The following is a 24,313-nucleotide window of genomic DNA, read 5'->3' as shown; positions in this document are numbered from 1 at the left end:
AACACAAAAACCAGAAAAAGAAACATACACAGCCTTCTGGGTCCTCCCTCCCCCCCATTTTCTTTTGTGGTTTTCGAGACAGGGTTTCTCTGTAGCTTTGGAGCCTGTCCTGGAACTCACTCTGTAGACCAGGCTGGCCTCGAACTCACAGAGATCCTCCTGCCTCTGCCTCCCGAGTGCTGGGATTGAAGGCGTGCGCCACCACCGCCCGGCCGCAGCACTCTGACTTATGCAAATCACTCTAGCCCAGGTGAGTGGGAAGGGCTGGGCATTCCTAAGAATTCATGTTGTTTCTTCTTCAGGAGTAGAGCCCATTCTTCTGGGCCCCAACCTCACATGGGGAGCCGTGCCAGAGCCCTTCATCCAAACTAGCAACCTTGCCATCTTGAACCTCCCTTCTGCCACCTAGTTCCCTAAATAGATCTGAAAACATCGCGGCTCTTGCACTGGCTTAGCTCTCTGTTCTCCACTGCTCCTGCAGCTCCCCAGCACTGTGGCCTTGGTCTCTGACTGACTTTGGATCTTTCTCCAACTCTACTTTTTCACTGCAACTCTAAGGCTTTATTGTTCCCCAAGGCCTCTAGAGTGAGGCCTGTGGCACTCAGGCCCTTGTGAACACCCCTCCCCTGCCTCGAGCCAGGCAGGCTACTCTGGTCCTTATCCCACAGCTGGCTCCTTAGGGGCCTAAACATGCAGCCATTACTAAAAGAGCAAACTAAGACTTATTAGGACGATTAATTTTCTGCCTATAACTTGCATTAAAAAGTGAAGAGATCTGGCTACACATGACGGCACATTAACTGTGACTTCTGTCAGAATCCTGTGAGATGTGTTCATTTAAAACAAGCAGAGCTCTGTCAGCACCTAGCAGAGTGCTAACTGTGGACTTCTGCCTTAGGAACTTCCCCATTTGCTAGTTATATGAGTTTTGGCAGATTTTATTATCCCTCTATGAGTTTGTTTCCTTAACAGTAAATTGGGACAATCCTAAGAACTACATCAAAGGAGTGCTTTGAGGATCAAGTGATGTAAATTAACACAGAAGTATTTGGGCCATGTATGGTGGAACGCATCTTTAATCCCAGTACTAGGGAGGCAAAGGCAGGCCAATCTCTGTGAGCTGGAGGCCAGCCTGGTCTATGTAGTGATTTCCAGGGCAAGCAGAGCAACACTGTGTGACTCTGTTTCAAAAAAAAAAAAGTACTTAGAATGGTAACAGGAGCACAGCAGTGCCACACAGTGGTCCCTGTTCCCATCACAGGCACAGCAGTGCCACACAGTGGTCTTTGTTCCCATTAAAGGCTGCAAGAGTCAGCATATTCCCATGGCAGGGGAGGGTCAGTACGGGCCACAGAATCTGGCCTTCTCCCCTCAATCCCACGGTATGTTCACAATCCAGTAGAGTTATTACCTATATTTTAACGACAAGGCAAGGGAGTTTCGGCTGAATCGACTTCAGTTCACACGCTAGGAAATGGTCAGCAGGATCTGACACTGCTTTACTGCCATCTATGGAGCAGTAAGTAGAAGGGAAGGGCTTGGGAAGGACCAAGCAGTGGGAGAGGGAGGCAGAGCAGGGGCAGCTCTGTGCCGTACTCACTTGCACTCAGCCTCTGCATCGGCCTTGGCGGTTGTGTAGAGACCACGCAGCTTTGTCCGGTAATAAGGAGAAACTATAAACACAAGCATGAGGAAGCATGAGCAAAAGGAGGTGGCAACATGTAACCCTGAGTCCAGGACATCAGATCAGCCTGAGGAGACTCAAGGCCCGGGCCTGGGTTCTAAGCTTTATGAGCTCAAACAAGCTCCCAAGGGGTTAGTAAGATGGCTCAGTAGGGAAAGTACTTGCCTCGGAAGTACTTAGGAACCAAGCTCTATCACCAGAACCCAAGCTTAAACAAACAAATCAGGCATGACCAGCCTGGCTTAAACACTGAGTTCTATAACAGCCAGGGCTGTTATATATAGTGGACTATCTAAAAAAAAAAAAGAATGGTGTCCAAGAACAAAACATGAAGTTGCATGTGCATTTACAGCCTCCCCAACGTATGTTAAGAAAGTGCTCCCTGTCTGTTCATCAGGGTCACATTTCCATATAAGATGCCACCACCATTCTCAGAAAGCACTTTCTAACCTGCCACATGTCGATACCACGGCAGGTGCAGAGACCCAAGGAGAAGAAAGAACTGTCCAAAGCCATTCTGAGTTAGAAAGCACAGGGGGTGACTGACCTGCCTTGGAGAATATTCAGAAGCCATGGGTGACTCTGCTTCAGAAAAGCCCCGTGAGCCGGGCGGTGGTGGCGCACGCCTTTAATCCCAGCACTCGGGAGGCAGAGGCAGGCGGATCTCTGTGAGTTCGAGACCAGCCTGGTCTACAAGAGCTAGTTCCAGGACAGGCTCCAAAGCTACAGAGAAACCCTGTCTCGAAAAACCAAAAAAAAAAAAAAAGAAAAGCCCCGTGACCATGAGCTCTAAGGTAAGGGTGAGCTCAAGGCTGCTTTTCCAGTCCTGAGCTGAGAGACTCTGAGGTCTTTTGGTGCCAGGCCATCAGTCCCTGCCACTTTAGGTCACTCAGCCAAAGAACAATGACCCTACAGAGCAATTTTGGAACATGCAGATACAAGCAAAAATCCCTTTGAAGACACAGTAAGGCCATGTTCCTGGTCTCAGTCCTTCCCACCTCCTTTCTCTCCTGCCCGCAGCTACTCACTCTTGTTCTCAGTCTGCATCCGCTCGTGGGTTTTCTGGATGTTCACCAAGTTGTGTTCACTCCTCGAACGCTCTTCCTGTAAGGATGAGGTCAAGGGGCCATGAGGTAGACCCTCGCCCTAACAAAAGGCTCTCTCTGTGTTACACTGCCCTGTGGCTTTTGACATTATATACCTATCCTTACAGTATCATACCCAAGAGTTCTACCCCTAAACACACTCCATGCTGCTCCTATCCTTTCAGCCCACCAAAGTCTCCCAAGGTTCTGACAATAACACCCTTGTACTGTCTCTAGCTTTGTCTTCTCTGGACTTTGTCACACAGTTGGAATGTGTGTGTGTGTGTGTGTGTGTATAGCATATAACCTACTCCGATCTTTCAGTTAGCTAATATGCGCCAATATTTTATGATTCTTATTTTTCAGGGAATACCAACTACAAAGGGTATGTTCGGAAGAGGAGTTTCTGGGAATTGCTCCCTCCTGGCTCACTGGACCACACGGTCCAGCAGAATAACCAGTGTGTGGCTATAAACATCAATTAGTATGGTGGCATATGACTTTTAAACCCAGCACTCAGGAGGCAGAGGCAAATAGGCCTCTATGAGTTCTAGGTCAGCCTACTTTACATAGCAAGCTCCAGGTCAGCCAGGACTACATAGAGAGATCCTATCTTAAAAACAAAACAACCACACACACACACACACACACACACACACACACACACACACTTCACTGAGCAAATGTCTGAAAAGGTGAAAAGGCAATAATGGATAAAATAGAGCAATGGCACATGCAACATGCCTCAGTATGCTAGACACACACACACACCATGCTTTATTTGTGAATGAAAGAAAAGCTATTTTCATATATAGGAGGAATGAGATTTGCAGCACTATGGGCTGAAGATATGGCTCAGCAGTTAAGTGCACTGGCTGCTATTCCAGAAGATCCAGGTTCTAGTCCTAGCACCCACGTGGCAGCCCACAATTGTCTATAACTAGAGTTCCAGGGTATCTGACAAACTCTTCTGGCCTATAGGGGGACCAAGCATGCATGCAGTGAACAAACATACAGACAGGCACTCACCCATAATCATAAAATAAAAACAAGTCTGAAAAAAAAAAAAAAAGAGTAGAGAACTAGCTATCACCTGGCAGAACCAGTTCCTAGGTACTACACGCAGGACAAGCAAATGTGCATGTGACTGTCACCTTTTAGTCCTAGAATGGGGCACTGCACATTTTCTGGTATGAACTTCAGTGCATCTAGGCCATCATTATACATCTGCAGCATGAGCGGCAAAGTAAACACTGGCCCACAGACAGAAAGGGCTTTGGGAATTGGCAGATGACGGCCTGTGCCTTGTGGGACAAGACAGATTCCTGGCGAATGTGGAGCTGCCTTCAGAGGAAAAGTATTTGTTAATTAGAATAAGATGATCAAGCTGAGTTCTCTTATAGGAAAAAGGCCAAGAATGGAAGTCAAACTAGAATTGGTGAGGGCCTCTAGAGTCAGGCAGGACCAGCAAAAAGGCCATTCTAAAACCATCCATCATGGGGAAAGACAGGGTTTAAACGCTGACTCAGCAGAGCAGGTTAGGTACTTTGAACAGCTAGAGGCCAGAGAAGCCACAAGACAAGCCCTCACTGCTGCAGCCCATGGGCATACTTACGTGAGTCTCATGGACCTCCAGGGCACTTGTGATGCAGGGAAGCACTAGGGTTGCTCCTGAACCAGCTAGCAGAGCTAGCTACCTATGCTATGTCAACACCAATAAGAATGATCCTAAATACCGCCTGCGCCTATCTCAAAGGAAGGTGGCAGACTCCAGTATGTAACGCATGGTGATCTGTCTGGACTGAGGCAAGGTGACTGGTTTTGTTTTCAACCGATCTACAGCCCAGAAATATGAGGCCATGGGCAGCAGATGGTTAACTCAGCAGGCCTGGGTTGTCTCAACCCCACACATTCTAAAGTGCTTTGGCCTTTGACCAGATCCTGGAAGCTAACTCTAAGTCCTTCAACTGTCTTGCCTCGTAAGAACATCTGCGATTTTTTTGGAGTTTGGGGACGGAGGAAGAGGAGTGATGGCTAGTGGGTACAGGTCTAAATCTGACCATAGTGACAACTGTACAACTAAATTTCTAAAACAAGCACTAAATTGTACCTTCAATAGGAGATTTGTGTTGTATGTGATCTGTCTTTCAGACCGCTGTTAAACAAAAAGAACCCTGAAATCTTGTACTTGACAGAAAACCCAAAAGGAATGGCAGTCAGACACAAGACTCCCTCCTGCCGCCTCTTCCCCAGCATCTTAGCTGACGGTGTCTCCGAGCACCACTCAGCTCCGTACAGCTTACTTAGTGCCGTAGCCCGTGTTTCACTTCGCTCTTACCTGGGTTTGCTTGATCAGCTGATGGAGCTCCGTGAGAAGCTCTGCAATTCGGGAATCAGCAGAAACGAGGGCCATGGAATGGGCCTGTGAAGGACATCTGGTCGGGGGAAGAACGGAGGGAAAGCTGTCACTGTCTGCCGTGGGTTGAGCTGTATTTCTGAAGTGTGAAGTCCTAATCCTTGACGCATGTTAAGGATGTATTTGAAAACCGAGTCTTTGCAGATGGAAGTCAGAAGTAAGATAAGACCTTAACCTGGAGTGACTGTGTCCTTATCAGAGACAAACACACACAAGAGGACAATAACCGGAGGCAGAGACTGGAGGGATGTAGCAAGTGACTGTTGGCCTTTAACTTGAAAGCTTTTGCCTTTGCCTTCAGAGTGGCCGGAGTGACGGCCAATCACCACCACACTCTACTTTAAATAAGACATTATATGAAGGTGATTTCCAAGTCAAATGGACATTATTTTATTACTAGAAAGAGAAATCACTAAAAAAAAAATCTTTCCCAAGGTAACAAATATATTGTAATAAAATGTTTTTGCATAACAAAAAGTAACTAGAAAAATAAAAATGACAATAAGAGGTAAAAAGAAAGTTGTGACTAGTTGAAGATGGATACATCTAAAATAAAGTTTTCTTGGAAGGAGGAAGCTTTTTTGGATGGGTGCTGGAATTTTGTACAATGCTGGTTTCTTAGAAGGGTTGTTCTGCTGCCAGGCATGGTGGTGGGCACCTGCAATTCTACCTACAGGAGGGTCAGGGGAAACTCCATGTTCCAGGCCAGACTAAGCTACGTAAAAAAACAAAAACAAAACAACAAATACTGAGTGTAGTTCAGGGGTAGAGTGCTTGCCTAGCGTGCACAGGCCCTAGGGCCAATCCCGAGTGAAAAAGGCTTTAACGTGACACACTACTGACGAGCAAAGGATGCACAGTGGAGATCCTAAGGCGGCAAGAGGCAAACGTTCCCTGTCCATTCTTTATATAGACACACCTAGTGGAATATAATAGAAACTCCAGTCACGTCTCAGCATTTTCTAAGAAGGGCCCAGAAAGGTAGAAGGCCATGTGGGATAGAGACAAAAGACAAGGTTTACCACAAGAAATGATCTGGTACCAGAGAAGCCCCCTTGTGAGTCTGTGAAAAACGCACAGAACATATTCCTAGGCATTGGTGGGGTTAGGGAGTGAGCAGCAGAACAACCCACTGCAGGTGACAAGCAGCCTTTTGAAAAAAGAGATGTTGAGCTCAAAGAATAATATAGGCACACTGCTGCCTACTGGGCTATATATAGGAAAACCTTATGTAAAAAAGGTGTGTGTGTGTGTGTGTGTGTGTGTGTGTGTGTGTGTGTGTAGGGTGCTGGAGAGATGAGCACTGGCTGTCCTTGCAGAAGACCTAGGTTTGGTTCCCACCATTTACATGGTGACTCAACCATCTCTAACTCCAGTTGCAGGGGATCTGATTGTAGGGGAAAAGGGCCAGCCAAAGAAATCGGCCCCAAAACCAGAGCCAGTGAAAGAAATATTTTAATACTTTAACCCTGAACCCAGAACCAAAGAAATATACCGACTCTAAAACCAGGATCAAAGAAACACACTGTGGCCCTTGAATCAGAGCCTGTGAAAGAAATGTGCCCTGGCCCCAAAACTAGAGCGAAAAAACTTAAAAAGGCCAAACACAGTTCGGCTCTGAAATCAGCTATCTCTGTCCCTGACCAACTAAACTAATCAATCCCCGAGCAAGGAAATCTAACCAATTCCTCTTCTCCCTGGGAAAACCCCGCCCCTAAGAAGTCCTAATATAAGCCCTGCACCTGTCAGTTTGTGGCTGCTCTTCTTCCACCTGGTAGAGGCAGCCACTCTCCTGGTTCTTCCCTCCCAAGAAATCTCTTGAACAAGGAGCTCCAAGTTGTTACAACTTCAGCTTTGCTGGGGAAGCCAGAGACGGAGAAGAATGGGGCTGTAAACACTTTGGCTGGAGGAGCCTTCCCTTAGCAGAGCAGAGTGGTTCCACTCTGGAGTGCCAGAGCTGAGCTGTAACAGCTTCGCTGGGGAAGCCCTCTCTTGCAGGAACAGACTTGTTACATTGGGGAAGCCTTTCCCTAGAGCAGGTGTGGTCTGCGCTATTCCCTGGCTCCTGATTGCCAGAGTCCCTCTCAATCCCAGCGGCAATGCTTACACTTGATGCCCTCTTCTGACCTCTGAGGGCATCAGGTATGTATATTGTTCACTTACATACAGGAAAAATACTCATACATATAAAAATAATACTTAAAATTTTCAAAGAAAAATAGTTCTCAAGGCTGAAAAGATCAAGAAAAAGAGGATGACACAAAGAAATGTGAAGACAAAGGTAAACTGTTTTTTTTTTGTCTATAATTCATTTAATATTCCTGGACACAACTCATTCTCAAAGAAAACAAAACTACAAAGCAGGGTATGGTGACACATACCTGCAATCCTAGTACTTGGGAGGCAGAGGCAAGAAGATCAAGAGTGTAAGGCTAGCTGGGCTATATGAGACCCCGTCTCAAAAAGTTAAAAATTAAAATCCCCACAACAATTAGGATAGAAGGCTGTGTAGAGTCCCCTTTGGGGAGTTAGCATGTATGTTGGCTTTAGATAGCACTGTCCTGGAGGTGTCCTCAAGAGCCGTCCGTCCATCTTTCCTGGTAGACTGAACTGGCATGGAAACTGAGGCGAGCTCTTGGTATACGTCAGAGTTGCTTAGCTTTATGTGGGGACAGTTCTTTTTTTGTTTGTTTTGATTTCAAGACAGGATTTCACTGTGTAGCTCTGGCTGTTCAAGAACTCACGGGGATCTGCCTGCCTCTGCCTCTAAGAGCCAGGATTAAAAGTGTGCACCATCACTGCTCTGGGGAAACAGTTATCTTCAATTGTGATACAATTTACATGAAATAGTTGGTCTATTATCTGAATGCCACTCTGCAATCGTAAAACAAATATAGCTAATCTATATTTATAGATATAGTTCAGTGGTACAGTGCTTGTCTAGCATGTTCAAAGTCCTGGGTTCCTGTGTTTCCTTGTTTTTAATTAAAAATTATCTTATTTTATGTATATGGTGTTTGCCCATCTATGAACCATGTGTGTGCCTGATTCAGACAGAAGCCTGAAAGAGAGCACTGGATCTTTTAGAACTGGAGTTACAAATGGTTGTTAGCCATCATGTAGGTGCTTGGAACTGAACCTGGATCCTCTGTAAAAGCAATTGGTGTTCTTCTACTGAGACATTGCTCCAGTCCTTCTCCCCCTTTTGAGACAGGGTTATGCTATGTAGCTAGATTCAACTAGAACTCATGATGTGGTCTACAACGTTCCTGAACTTGTGATCTTCCTGCTCTGCCTCCTGAGTGCTGAGATTATGTGCCATCATTCCTGGCAAGGACTGATCCCTTGTGCCATCAAAACAAATAATAAATCAGAAGGACTAAGTAAGGATGGGGGAAGACAGCTCAGTGGGTAAAACTGCTTGCTGCACAGGCATGCTGACTTGAGTTTAGATCTCCAGAACGCATGTAAAAGCTGGAGGCTTTTATATATATATATATATATATATGTGCCTGAAATTCTAGCACACCTACAGGAAGGGAGAGATTGGACAGGTGAACCTCAAGAAGTGTGCACAGCACAGAACGGATCAGCACCACCTGCTTTATATCACCACAAAGAGACTCTTAAGGTGGAAGGGTAAGCACACAAAGACTGTCCTCTGCCTTCTACATGCACACCGTGGTACGCATTCACTGCTCACACATCTGCTACATACACTCATATATAAATGGGAGGAGGAGGCTTATTAGATTTCATTTTCATGGATGAGAAGAGAGAATATTGTTCTGACAGCAACACTCCCCTGCTGATCTACAGGACTCAATGCAATCTTAATCAAAATCCAGCTGGCTTTTCAGCAATTAATAAGCATCCTAAAATCCACATGAAAAACTCACAGGATGTAAAACATCTTGAGAATTTAAGTAAATTTGAAGGGCTAATGTTTCATAATTACAAAGCCTAGCACAAAACCAATCATCAGAAGTGGTGTGGAACGACCTTAGTAAGGGTCCCACCGCTGTGCTAAAACATCACAAAAGCACCAGAAGCATCTGCGGAGGAGAGGCTTTATTTCAGCTTACAGACCACGATGAAGGGCCAACAGGGCAGGAATGATGGTTACAGGATTTCCAGCTGCTTCCTTATACACCCTAGGACCACCATGGGTGGCACAAACATTACCGACTGGAATACATGTAGGTTCATGCTATTTGGGTGGATCTTTCCGAGGTGCTCTCTTTGCATTCCCAGAGGAAGGGCTGGACAGATTTGTATCTGGTTTCAGAGAGCCTGTCATCTGTTACCCAGTCTCTCACCACCGATAACAGAAACTGTTTATCCTTCATTTTTGCTTGTGGATTGAAGACACTGTACACTCTAAATGAACTGAAAAGTTCACAGTTTATAAGGTACAGCACTACTTTTTTCTTGCCCATTCCATTGTTTTCTTTAGAATGAAACAGCATGAAAGGAAATGATATGCATGGTCAAAGCCTTTCATGTGGGCATGTATTCCTTGATGCAGGAATATTCTCTCCCATTTTTTCTTTTTCTCTTCCTGTTGTGGAATAGAAGTGTCATGGATCACTGATATCATTTGGACAATCCACTTGTCTTTCCATGCTAAGAGAAGAATATCACCTTTTCTGGAAAATACTATGTCACCTTTCTTCATTTATGTTTTCATTTTCAAATTTGGTGGTAAGCCTCTATTCTCCCTAATAGTCCCAGAGATGTTAGTTTTGTTCTGTAGCTGCAATTCAGCAGGAGATGTAGCACTGTAATAATTATCTTGGTAAATATGGCGCCCTATGCTAAGATGGGGTCCAAGGACTCAAAGTACAGTTTCTTACCATTCTTGACCTTCAGCAGTGCAGATCTCCAGACTACACCCGGGGTCACTCTCACACCATCATCCCCTGACTGCAGATACACCCGGGGTCACTCTCGCACACCATCCCAACAAGTAAACAGCATTTTATTATTTTTGCTGGGTTGTATGTGGGGAACTTTAAACTTTCTCTTCATGGAATCGCTCCCTCAAAGACAACCATTGCTTTGGTTTGTATATTGTTCAAAAATTTATGCAGGAAATAAACCAATAAAGGTTGAATCTTATAAAGTCTCCCCAAGTGACTTTCCATTTTGGCTTTATCATTGAAATGCCAGACTGTCCATGTTTGCTCAAATCTATTGCAACTCATTGTGGAAATATAGGGGTACATATGAAAGGATCTATTCACCAGTTGTCTTTCAAGTTATCTTTTCTTGTTTGACCCACCAGAATAATTAGGTCAAGGAATTCTTTTTTTTTTTTTTTTTTTTTTTTTTTTTTTTTTGTTTTTCGAGACAGGGTTTCTCTGCAGCTTTAGAGCCTGTCCTGGAGCTAGCTCTTATAGACCAGGCTGGTCTCGAACTCACAGAGATCCGCCTGCCTCTGCCTCCCGAGTGCTGGGATTAAAGGCGTGCGCCACCACCGCCCGGCAGGTCAAGGAATTCTTGATGTCCTTCTGTAGTGTTCTCAATTTCATTGCAGTTTAATAGTGATGTTTGGACAGCTCTTTGCACATCTCAAACAATTCATCACCAAAAAAGAGATTAGTCACAGAGGGTACAGAGCCACAAATGTAGTGACCCTTCAAACATCTGTAAGCATGGTGTTGTGTCCATTTCAGACCAGCAATTATCAGAGTTTCGTCAGTGTCGAAATCTCTTGAAAGCACTTCTCCTTTGCGCTTCCGTACAGGTGTCTTCGACCTCACTAGGAATTTCTGATGAATTATCATTATTAAATACTTAATGAAGGGCATCGGTTTTGTAGCTTTCCCTCCTTTTCCTGAGAGAGGACATTTCTAAAAGTGTCAGGAAATTGAAGATGAAGACTATTTATTCGAATGACCAAAATACAATGCAATTATAGTGCCTTATGGGTTCGTGCAACTATATAGTTTTTTGTAGATTAACTTGCATGATTTCCACCAGTGAGATCGCTTCATTTGATGTGGACAAGACATCTAAGTTGTTGTGTTGACATCTAAGGTCATAACAGATGGCACATGAAAAATAAGAACACTCATGAGTGGTCCTTAAAAAGACGGCATGAGAAACAAGAGGAAACTCATGAGCTGTATGAAATGTGTTAATAGATAATGGGCCTCTAACTCTTCAGAGATCTGTTGGATATGGTATTTCAACTGTTTAATAATAAAAAAAAAAAAAAGCTTCCTGTGACACAAAGAAATGCCAGTTCCTAGCAGTGACCTTGAGGTCTCCAAAGGAGACCATGACTCCACCCAGACTGTGGTAGCACTAACTACTGTAAAAAGAAGGGCCCCAGGCCTCACCCACCGCCAAGTGCTCTGCCCAAACTGGATACTGCCTTGCTAAAGTGGTTTAGTTTCTCCAAGTCCCTCCTCCACAGGAAAACCCGAGACCTTCTGGGTCTGGCAGCTGAAGGCTGAAGATTTAATGCTGTCCTGTGTGGCAGATGAACACCAACCACTTCTCACCCAGCAAAGCCACTGGGATCATCACAGGAGCGCAGGCTAATCATTCAGGTGGCTGGTACATCTCTGCCATTTCAACTGAGAGAGAAGCCATTTGAATTCACTTCCTGCTCTAATTTATCCTTCTCAGACGTGACGATGCTGACAGCTAACTGTGGCTTTATCAGTTTAACAAACCTGTTCCTCCTCCCAAGGCTGCAGTTTTCTGGTCAGTCCATGAGAAGGTTTGAAAGAAAATGGTCCCCAAAGGGAGTGGCACCATTAGGGGATGTAGTCTTTTGGTCTTGTTGGAGGAAGTGTGTCACTGTGGAGGTGTGTTTGGAGGTCTTATATATGCTCAAGCCATGCCCAGTGAGACAGTTCACATCCTGTTGCCTTTGAATCAAAATATAGAATTCTCCAGCATGATGTCTGCCTGAACGCTGCTATACCCCCAGCCACCACGCTCCCTGCCATGATGATAATGGACCAAACCTCTGAACCTGTAAGCCTGCCCCAGTTAAATGCTTTCCTTTATAAGAGTTGCCATGGCCACGGTGTCTCTTCACAGCAATGGAAACCCTAAGACAGTTCATTTCATATCTAAAAATCAGGCCTTCTACTAGGTCTTCTGCTAAGAAAGGCAGATACTTTACCTTGCAATGACTACTATTACCAAGTCCAAGTTCAAAATTTTAAATTTCCTTGTTGTTTTCTAAGTATATTTAAAAGTGTTTCCCATTGTGCTGAAAACATCAGAGTAAAGAGTGTTTGTGTTTTAAACCCAAAACCATAAACTTGCTATGACTCAAAGGCGTCAGTGCAGCTGCTTACAAACACAATAAGGATTTCAGTACTGATTACTAACACTGGACATGCTAATACATCAAAAACTTGTATTTCTTTTTGTAAATATTTTAAAAAGTTCATGTAAACTTCAGTGAGCTATGTCTTGGACCTACCGGTCACAGGTCAAACTGATTCCAGATAAGCACTCCTGCCAATCAACAGCCTAAGCTTCCCTGCCTACTGCCTATTCCCAAGGGTGGGATATCTATCTCTTACTCCCTCATCCCACGCGCCACTCCTGTCTTGGGACTACTTCCACACCCCCAACTACCAGGACCATGGGCCTGAAAGTTTCAAATGTACACCCAAGATAAAATATTTCCCCGAGCCGGGCTGTGGTGGCGCACGCCTTTAATCCCAGCACTCGGGAGGCAGAGGCAGGCGGATCTCTGTGAGTTCGAGACCAGCCTGGTCTACAAGAGCTAGTTCCAGGACAGGCTCCAAAGCCACAGAGAAACCCTGTCTCGAAAAACCAAAAAAAAAAAAAAAAAAAAATATTTCCCCGAAACTTTAACTTCTGTCCCCACTCTGCATCTGTCCCAGCAGGGTTCCAATCAGCTGAAGACTGCAAACTATGCCTGCCCACACTGCCTGCCATGCTCCAGCCCCAGGGGTTCTTTCACAACCGCACCCCACAGGGCTCCAGGGCCTGCACTTCACTAGCCCAGGTGGTCCCTCAGAACAGATGTTCCTCAGTCTGCACTTCTCTCTCCTTTCTGGGCCTTGGCGACACCCCAATTTCAGCTAAGAATCACGTACAGAAGAGATTATGCCACCTTTTATCATCAACAAAAAGGCTAGAATGTTAGGTCCCCAAAAAACCTCAGGACAAATGGCTGTGTTGCCTATTAGCATACCAAAGTGTGTGCTTGGGCTCTAGACTCACGGAGAGCACTTCTCACTGGAACCTCTCTCCCCTTCTCTCTCCTCAGCTTCCCTCATCTATAAAACATGACATTTGGTCACATGCTCTTTTGGTTCTTTCTTGGTCCTCTTGCCCCTGCCCCACAGATGCCTCTTGGCAGTGTTCTCTCTCATACCAACAATCAAACCCTTCTTGTTTTCACCCACAGCTCTTTCCCCAGTCCTGCCATTCACAGAACACAGTTGTTTCCAAGGCTCAGACAGCCCCATAGCTGCTGCTGTCGTTGGCAATCATCCCATGATCATGGCACCTCCAAATATGCTGGTGTCGCCACTGCAGCTGGGCTGCACCTTCATCAATAGCCTCGCCTGGGCTCTCTTCAGGGCCCAGGACCCTGATCCTGCCACACAGTGCCAAGCCTCAGCCGCTCTCCAAGACCCCTTCAATCCAAGAGTTTCCACTGCAACTAAGGCTGCACTTAACAATGGCTTCTCAAAATGGCAGACCTCGGCTGCTCTCCTGGATCCCTTCAAATCCTGAAGCTTCCATGCCACCAAAACCAGCAACGCTGGGAAGACTCTTACACATTATCAAGTTTGGTTGCCAGCTTGAGATGTAACCGTGGTTCTCTCTGGACCACAGTTTCTGATGCTAATCTCCTATTAATCATTACTTATTTCTCAACTCCAGCTAACCAGCACTGATTGTCCCCATTTAGTAGGCTGGTCTCTTATAATCACAGCTGATTCTTAAGCTCCAGCTGACCAGACACCTTAGAGTCGTAATTCAAATATATCACAAAAACTATCCTGAAGTCCTTGAAGGCCTCTATCATCCATGCTTCTCTAGGACTCCACAGAACAGCCCATGAGCTATAAGCACCCAGTGGCTTTTCCAGCCCAGAGTACCCAAGTCTACAGTCCTCCTGAAAACATATACTTAGGTCTGTCACAGCAACACTCCACTCCTAATACCAACTTGTCTTAGTTATGGTTCCCTTTTTTATCGTCTCTCTCCCTCCCTCCCTCCTTCTTTCCTTTCTTCCTTCCTTCCATGCATGAGTGCTCTATCTGCATGTATGTATGCATGTACACCTGCATGCCAGAAGAGGTTGTGAGCCACCATGGGGTTGTTGGAAATTGAACTCAGGACCTCCAAAAGAGCAGCAGGTGCTCTTAATTGCTGCACCATTTCTTCAACCCCATTAGTTAGGGTTTCTATTGCTGTGCTAAAAAATACGCTCATCAAAAACAACTTAGGAGCCGGGGTTGGTAACATGCACCTTTAACCGCGGCACGTAGGCAGCAGAGACAGGCGAATCTCTGTGAGAGCGAGCTCTGGGGCAGGCTCCAGAGCTGCACAGAGAAACCCTGTCTCAAAATCCAAAACCCCAAACAAAACAAAACAACTTAAGGAAGAAAAGGTTTATTTCAGCTTATAGTCCATCATGAAGGGAGGTCAGACCAGGAGCTTAAAGCTGAGGCCATGGAGGAATGATGCTTACTAGCTTGGTTCTCATGGCTTGCTCAGCCTGCTTCTTTATACATTCCAGAGCTATCTGCCCAGGCCTGGCACTACCCATAATGGGCTGGGCCCTCCTACATTAATCACTAATTTAAAAAATGCCCTACAGGTTTGCCCACAGGCTAATAATGATAGAAGTATTTTCTCAATTGAGTTTTCTTCTTCCCAGATGACTCTAGCTTGTATCAAGTTGATAAAAACAAACAAAATCCACAAAAAAAACAAAACAACAACAACAACAACAACAAAAACCAGGACAGGTACCCAAATGGTAACTGAGATGGCATAGTAGCACTAGGGAAAACATCCAGACTAATGACACAGAACACAGAGACTAGGAATCTATGTTCGGGCTGGAGAGATGGCTCAGCAGTTAAGAGCCCTGGCTGTTCCTTCAGGGGACCCTAATTCTATCCTTACTAGGACTATGGGCCTGAAAGTTCCAAACGTAACAACATCTGTTGTGGGAATTCATTCAGCCAATAGCCTTTTGGGTACCAGCCCATGAGGGCGAGGTCTGAGGTACTACGTGTGAACTGATGAGCGCAGACGTGAAGCATGCTCGCTCTCTTGGCTGGTGCTCTGAGTTTTATTCGCAGCTTCCAATGCCCACAGAGCAGACGATCACAGTGGCTCTCTACCCTTATCGTGAGTTTCTTCAAATAAATATTTGTTATCCTTTATTCAGGGCTCTTGTGGATTTCCTTAATCAAGCCTACATTTTTGCGCCCAGCATGGCCAGAACCCAAACTTAGCCACCTAGGTTTGGGAGAAAAACTAGTGCTCCCAACTTCCTGTGCCCGGCTTAGATTCCTCCCCTCCATCCACCCATCACCCGGCAGCTCAGCTCAGTTCTGCTGGCTGTCCGCACCTGCACAGCTCAGGGGCTCCACCCCCACGATATGGCTGTCCTGAACAGCGTTTGGCAGTCCTTCAGCGCACGGTGGGTGCTGCTTTTTCCCCCTTTGTCTTTAACAAAAATCTGTTCAGTTTGGATTTTAGTTTTTGCTTAGAAATCCACAGGTTTGGCAACATTTGGGTAAGGCCGGAACTTTTGGCAGTACAACTGCGACACCTGCTGGCCACCATCGTTATTACACCTTAAACTCTCAGCAGCCAAACTGAACCAGCCGACCGAATACCAGCTCCACCTATTGGTCAATCAAGATCATTACACCTACGACAGTTTTCTGAGGATTTTAACAGATAAGTTATTTGATAACTTAATATTAGATTAATTAATTTTTTTCAATTTGTAAACCACGCCCAAGATAATTGCGTATACTATCACCATTCAGGAATTTAAAAACATTACAGTTTCTACTATGGATGGAATACTAGAAGTGGTATACAGTGTACCTGGGACATATACATTTTTTAGTGATGGCTGCTATTAGTTTGATACTTCATATTATATCCTTAAAGAAATGGCCTGACAACAGAGCAAATAATGAGAAACTTAAGGAAGTGGTGATGTAGACTTTATAGACTGGTAATGAGAGGTTAGCTGAAATGGTAGTCATCATTTGACAGGCAAAACTCACCCCATGTCAATGGGTTATGAAACCTTAAAGAATGGTACTGAGAGATTAACTGAAAGGACTTATACTATTGAAACTGACAATCATAATTTGTCAAAGAGTCACGACAAGCTAGCAGATAGAACATCCCTCCTAGAAGGTAATCTGCATGCCTTCCAAATAATCTCTAAGAATAAAAAGATTTCATATGGTCTGCCAGGGCTTCTAGCAGAAGGTAATGATAGAATTGACCTGTTATTGACAGCAAGTGTATTGGAGGCCTCAGAATTTTATAAAAAAAATATCATGCCAATGGTAAAGGTTAAAAAAAAGGATTTCTCCATCACGTGGCATCAACAAGTTACAGAAATCATAAAAAATTGTCCTACTTGCTCCTTCTATAGCCAAACTGTTTTACCTGCAAAAACTGTTTTACCTGCATACGTCCCTAAAAGTATGTAAAGAAATGAAATTTGGCAAATAGATGTATTTCACTTTTCAGAATTTGGAAGATTAAAATATGTACATCATACAATAAGCACATTTTCAGGATTTTAATGGGCAACTGCTTTGATTTCTGAAAGGGTTGATGTAATTACACACCTGTTACAAGTTATGACTGTCATGGATATACCTGCACAAATTAAAACTGACAGTGCCCCAGCATATGTCTCTGGCAAGATGAAACAGTTTTTTGAATACTGTAACATAAAACATATTACAGGTATACCACATAATCCTACAGGACAGCGGACATTGAGAGATCTAATCGCACCTTAAAAAGAAATGCTTAATAAACAGGTGGGGGGAACCAAGACCCCCCAAAGTAGGACTACACAATGCCTTATTAAACCTGAATTTTCTTTTTTTCTTTTTTTTAAAAATATTTATTTATTTATTATGTATACAATATTCTGTCACTGTATGCCTTCAGACCAGAAGAGGGCACCAGACCTCATTACAGATGGTTGTGAGCCACCATGTGGTTGCTGGGAATTGAACTCAGGACCTTTGGAAGAGCAGGCAATGCTCTTAACTACTGAGCCATCTCTCCAACCCAAACCTGAATTTTCTTAATGCTAATGAGAAAGGAACAACAGCCGCAGAGAGACGTTGGACAATAGGAAAAAACTTCTGAGTTAAATCAGCCAGTATACTTCAAGGATGTGTTGACATCAGAATGGAAACCAGGAGATGTGTTACATTGGGGAAGGGGTTTTGCTCATTTCCACAGAAGAAGAAAAGCTATGATATCATCAAAATTAATCAAGATTTGGTTGGAAAAGGAGAAATCTCTTGATAAAGAGAAATGATGGCTCATCCACTGAGGTGACAATCCTACGAACTGTAAGGAAACCTCACAAGGGCTGGGGCAGGATTCTGTTCTTGCCTTCGCAGGAAAATAGAAAATACCCATCTTCAAGAAGTCAAGAGACCTTGGACACCTAGACACCCAAAGAAGAAAAGATAGCTATCCAAAAGGAATCACCAAGTAGATAAGAATCTGACTCACGACACTAATATTCTCAGGTACAGGTAAAATCTCACTGCCTAAACAAACCTATCTCCTTACTGTTCCATATAGTGGTAGTCCTGACTCACTTAAAATTCAAAGTTGGACTTGGTTCTCTCCCTCTCTAAATCTAAACATGTTGTTAAAATAAAAATTCCGAGTTTCTGTCTTACATCAGAAGAGCTGTCTGGTGTTAGACAGAAGGAAAATAAAAATCTCGGGACTAAAGTTATCAAAACTCAGCTTTCAAAACTTCTACTTCTCCCCATACCTATTTTTGTCTCTATGGTATCTTTCCTTGGATAAACATCTATCAAAATTCAAACTTTCTGTTTTGATATTAATAATGTCTAAGTTCTCTAAAGTGGTCAATAATTTTTTCTATAGTAATCTCTAAAATTTCAAGAAAGAAGATGGCCCTCATAATGATTTTGCCTGGTTCTATATGACCATTAATATCATGACAGATATATATATATGTATATATATGTATATATATGTATGTATAATCTTATAAATTTTGTGATAAAATTTTTACCTTAATAAAAGTTTTAAAGCCAGGTGGTGGAGGCACACGCCTTTAATCCCAGTACTTGGGAGGCAGAGGCAGATGGATCTCTATGAGTTCGAGGCCAGCCTGATCTACAAGAGCAAGTTCCAGGGCAGGCTCCAAAAAAACCAAAAAAATAAAAAAATTACAGGTTAATAGTCACCCATGTTTGTCATATATTTAGTTATGTTTGTCAGGTTCTCTAGATACACAAAGATGTACTCCACATAGATAGGCAATCTTCAAACACTTCAAAGAGCTGTAGAATGTGGCATTTAAATAACACAGGCTCCTGTTGATGTGAGACACAATTGCTCCTGGCAGCACCGATCTATTCCTGAGAGAATGTTGGGCATCAAAGACACTCCACTTGGAGCTTGTCTTCTTGGCAAAACTGGCCTTTGCGCAAAGAACTGCCCCTGCCTCAACTACTGACAATATGCACGGTGTCCAGACTGGACAAGCAGGATAAAAGCAAAGCGACTGCTGAACCTTGCCAAGACAGGGTAAATTTAGTGTTTCAAATATTCCTGCCTCTGAAAATGGTTTGTCAGATACCCTAGGCCTTAGCCAAAGTTGGCTGCCCCAACATTGCAAAAGAGGCTTTGGGTGATTGTTCAGTTAGCCAGCTGTCTGTCATTTCTTGCACCTTTTGGAAGTCACTTGCTTGCACTTTCTGCTTACTCAGGTAACACTGATTTCCTTCTCAGGTCTTTGATGCGGTTGCAAACTAGATGGCCATAGCTACATTCCTCTCCTAACTTAGTTAAGACATTTTTAGTATTAGACTCCTCAAGATAGGACAACTATTGAAATAATCTCTGTCATTTGCTAACTACCTTAGACTGGACATTTGGCATGTGTTTTTTGTTTGATGTTGTTCATCTGGTTGTAGTTCTATTTTTGTGTATGTTTTTGCCTTTTTTCTCCTGGACAATACTTGATATTTGTTCTTATTGTATATAGTTTTGGATTACGTTTAGAATCCTCTTTTTCAGACAAAGGAGGAAGTGTTGTGGGAATTCACTCAGCCAATAGCCTTTGGGTACCAGCCCACGAGGTTGCGGTCTGAGGTTCTACGTGTGGACTGATAGTGCAGACAGAAAGTGTGCTCACTCTCGGCTGGCGCTCTGAGTTGTTTGCAGCTCCCAGTGTTCACAGAGCATAGAACCACAGTGGCTCTCTGCTCTTATTGCGAGTTTTCCCCCAAATATATATTTGTTATCCTTTATTCCAGGCTCTTGTAGACTTCCTTAATTAAGCCTATAAACATATGTTCCTCTAAGTTCATAAATTCTAACTTCTGTCCCTAGTATTTGTCTTAGCAGGTCTCCACTTGGCTGGCAGGCACATCCAAACATCGACTGCTGACTACGACCTGCTCCAAATGACTACGAGCCCTGGACGTGCTGAAAGCTGAGGTGACCCACCCAGGCAATGTGACTGTTTCCTGTCTCTACAGCTGAGCTAGATAACCACATGCTTCTGATGAATGCTCTACTGCCCAGCCTCTGACTAGCCTTCCAGCCTCCCTGGGCCCTGAGGACAACACACCAGTTTCAGCTGGAAGTAGTTACAGAAAAAAAAAAACATTGTTATCCCTTGACCCCTGCCCTTAATAAACTGAAATGCTAATTCAAAAGGAAACTTCCTGACATAGGGGACAAAATGGCTATCTATAATTCTCATTGACATACCAGAAAAATGGGCCCAGTGTTGTGTGATATTTTGTGTTCTGATAAATAAAGTTTCCTTAGGGTCAGAGGGCAGAACTAGTCACTAGTTAATCACAGAGGTCTGGAGAACTGTACAGAGAAGAAACAGGAAGTTATAAGGTGGGGCTGTGAGATCTCGGCCCCCTTTTGGATGGAGGTATGGCAGAATCAGGAGTGACTGTGGTGGCTCACCTGCTTCTCTGAACTTTAAGGTTTTTATCCCAATATGTGACTCCTGATTTTCTTTCTTTCTTTCTTTCTTTCTTTCTTTCTTTCTTTCTTTCTTTCTTTCTTTCTTTCTTCCTTCCTTCCTTCCTTCCTTCCTTCCTTCCTTCCTTTCTTTCTTTTTTGACAGGATTTCTCTGTGTAGCTTTAGAGCCTGTCCTGGAACTCACTCTGTGGACCAGGCTGGCTTTGAACTCACAGAGATTTGCCTGCCTTTGCCTCCTTGAGTGCTAGAATTAAAGGTGTGCACCACCCGGCTGACTCCCGATTTTTTAATTGATAAATTAATTAGATTGACATTTCATCTGGCACCAGGTAGAGCTCGCGGCTACACGTGAGCAGCTGTAGCTGTCCTCAGGCAGGCTGTGCACAACTGTGCTCTCTACTCAGACATGCTGTGCAGCAGCAGCCAGCCTCACACTGCACTGTAACCACTAGCAGATCTCGTGGGACAACTGGGAATTCTTAAAGGGGGGGAATTAGTTAAAAAATAGTTTATTCCCCACATTAGAAAAATGGAAAACATGGGGGCTGGAAAGATGGCTCAGCAGTTAAGAGCACTGACTGCTTTTCCAGAGGACCCGGGTTTGATACCCAGCATCCACATGGCAGCTCACAACTGTCAAAGATCTGTCACCCTCACACACACACACACACACACACACACACACACACACAGGTGAAACACCAATGCACATAAAATAAAAACAAACAAATTATTTTAAAAAGTGAAAAACACTATTATTATGGATGTAGTTAGGTCTTTGTGTGATTCCACAATGGATGGTTTAAAAATGGAACAATTAATGAGGGGATAATTAACTTAGCTAGGATTTATACAATATCAATTATACATTATTGGTTTGATAATTCTAGTTTTATCCCTAAAACAAGGTTAGTTGATATGAGTGCCAAGTGGGTTGATGAGTGCCAAGATACAGGCCTTGGAAATAGTTACTAGAGAAAATAATGCCATTTTGACTGATAAGTTACAAGCCTTAGAAAAGTTTACTAAAACAGATAATAGAGATAATCAGATAAAGACAGAGGAATTAAAGGAGAACCAACCTTACCATTACATTATAAAATTAGAGAGGAACAGCCCAAGGTTATCAAACAACCAACCTTAATTTATCTAGTAACCTTAAAGGAACAACTTTCAAATGACAGATATCCCCAAAGCTATGTAAGAGCTGATGGGATTCCTGTGGAAATGTTAGATTTGAGGTAATTTAAAGAAGTGATAGTCTCATATGGTATGCATTCACCCTTTGTGAATCAGATGTTAAATTAATGGTCAATTAGTAATAGAATTATCCCAAGACTGGAAAGACTTGGTTACAGCAGTATTGGAACCTGGTCCTCAATTGCAGTGGAGGACCTGGTGGAAAGATGCTAGAACCATTGAACAACAAAGGAGGGCTAGAGGTACTGAAGTTTCCCAAGACCAATTTCTTGGAGAGGATGATTATCCTGATGCACAAAGACAGGCTCTATATGATGACCACACCTTGGCTCTATGCTGTGCAGCAGCTTTAAGAAGTCAGAAAGAGATCCGCCTGCCTCTGCCTCCCGAGTGCTGGGATTAAAGGCGTGAGCCAAAAAAAAAAAAAAAAAAAAAAGAAGAAGTCAGAAAGAGAACTGAGTCATATACTACAGTTATACAGGGCCCAAAAGAAACCCTCACTGATTTTATTTTACAAAGGCTGACTTCAGCTGTAAATATGATAATACCAAATCCAGACGCTAGACAAATACCAAGTGAATTTTGGGCTTTTGAAAATGCTAATTCACAATGCAAAAGGATAATTAGGCTTTAAAGGCAAGATCAGTACCCACAAGACTAGATCCAATATACAGTAATATTGAATATAATAACCATGACGATAATTAGATAGGACAGGTGATTTCCAGAAACTTGAAGAAAAATCAAGATGTTAGATGTTTTACTTGTGGTAAATAAACAAGGTCACTTGAAAAGGGATTGTAGGCAGGGCTTTCCTAGAAACAACGTTTCTTCTAGGAATAATCGAAACAGAAGGCTCTTGTCTTCTGAGTATGCAGACGGTACAGCAAAGTCCAACACTGAACCAATGTAGATCAACAAGAGACAGACCAGGCAACCCTTTGCCATAAGGAAACACCTTGGGGGTCCCCCATGTCAAATTTGGTTCAATCATTTCCTGTCATCATGGGGGAAGCTTCTCCCCAGAGCAATAAAAGGACCTACTGCCTATTGTAAAAGAATGATACTGATAAAACAACTTTAGAAAGTAAAACAAAAATTTCAGAAGAAACTATAAAGCAAATATTATAAAGATTAGATTCAAACAAGAGAGACCCCTTGATTACAAGAAGTGATAGTTAATCAAACCGTGTGATCATTCAATATAAACTAATTTATAAGACTAACAAATGCTTTTCATTTGATCAGATATAACTTGACAAAAAGGAAACTCTCCAAAGTTAGGGTTTTGGCAGGGTTTTGTTTTTGTCTTTCCAGGAGAATGAAGGCATCCATTTAAGGAATCTGAAGACCACCAGACAAGTCAGACATCTGAAGAAAAAAGAATCATCTAGAGATAATGTCCCAAGAAAAACAGTAAATTTGCCTATTGGTATATCACAATGCCAATGGGATAAAATTTCATAAATCTTCCCAAATGTTTGTTTCTGCTGTTCTCTACAGACAAACAATGCAAATGTTCTTTTTTGTAATACAAGTTCAATTAAAGCTGGCTTTGAAATTGGAACATGGCTCTTACTTTCCCTAAATCAGTTGGCTCTTCAGAAATGAGACAGATTTTGAGATTAGATTCTCTTTCTGAAAAGGGGGGGTATAGAAATTATAGGATAAAGCATAGATTACTGAATCTACTTTTAGACTGAAAACACAACTCCTTGTCTTAAATATTTTACAGTGGTATGGATTTTGGTTTACTGATACAAATGTAAAGTTAATTTTGTTATACTGTATGTATATTTCTACTCCTGTTTAAGGTGTTTATTTTGCCGCTCATTTAAAAATGTAACGTATAATTAAGAAATACAAATCAATAGTCATCTGTAATAGTCAAACTTATGGACACGTTAGGTATGTTTTAAAGGTTATACACAAATATATTTAGATAGATAGACCTACAGAATATGCTATTTTATATGTTTAATGATCTAAGGCTTTTCATGACAGTGAGACATGTCTGCTGCTGGCAGGACCAATCTACTTCAGAGAAGATGATGGGCATTAAAGAAATGCTATATGAAGTTTTTTTGTTTTTTGTTTTTGCAAAAGCTAGTCATAAGGGCAAAGAAACTTCCCTTGCCTCAATTGCTGACAGTTGCTGTCCAAATTGGACCAACAGGACACAAGAAAGACGATTGTCAAACTTTGCCAAGACAAGGTAGACAGTCCTTCAAAATTCACTGCTTCACAGAAAAGTCTGTCAGATATGCTAGGTCTGTAGGTCAGGGATGGATGCCCCAACATAGCAGAGGAACTCTGGGTGACTTTCCAGGCAGTTTGAGGTGCCAGTCATTCAGTAACATTTTACCCTTCTGGAGTCTTTGACAGAGTTGAAGATTAGTTATAGTTTTCTTTAATTATGATAAAATATTGAGGTTTATGTTGGGGATAAGTTGCACTAACCCTCTTAGGGTTCAGTAGGGTCGCTATAGAAAGCAAAAAACTAGTTAAAGATATCTAAGGGTAAATAAAATAAATTAGCTCACAGAGTCTTTTTATCTTATCTCATTTATTCCTCCTAAGCTCTCCCCAATGCATTCTTGATGTCCTTGCGATGTTTCTCCTGGTACCGCCGGTCTTTTGCTGTTATCTTGCCTTTCCACCCATTGCACATGGTTTCCAGTTTATATATAAAC

At 43.0% G+C, this 24,313-nt stretch overlaps 1 protein-coding gene across 1 annotated transcript in view; it reads right to left on the bottom strand.

Moving 5' to 3' along the window:
- The window catches only part of Sgf29 (SAGA complex associated factor 29), a 56,304-nt gene that overhangs the window by 5,408 nt on the left and 26,583 nt on the right, over positions 1-24,313 (bottom strand). The window contains exons 2-4 of the mRNA XM_038315258.1: positions 5,108-5,204; positions 2,713-2,788; positions 1,601-1,673 (exon numbers count right to left, since the gene is read on the bottom strand). Of these exons, the coding sequence (XP_038171186.1) occupies positions 1,601-1,673; positions 2,713-2,788; positions 5,108-5,182 (224 nt within the window). The 5' untranslated portion in view covers positions 5,183-5,204. The remainder of the gene's footprint in view (positions 1-1,600; positions 1,674-2,712; positions 2,789-5,107; positions 5,205-24,313) is intronic.

The sequence above is a fragment of the Arvicola amphibius genome, chromosome 1 (assembly GCF_903992535.2).
Source record: "Arvicola amphibius chromosome 1, mArvAmp1.2, whole genome shotgun sequence".
Taxonomy (NCBI): domain Eukaryota; kingdom Metazoa; phylum Chordata; class Mammalia; order Rodentia; family Cricetidae; genus Arvicola; species Arvicola amphibius.
The sequence above is the reverse complement of the archived record's forward strand: the minus strand, read 5'-3'. Positions and strand labels throughout refer to the sequence as shown.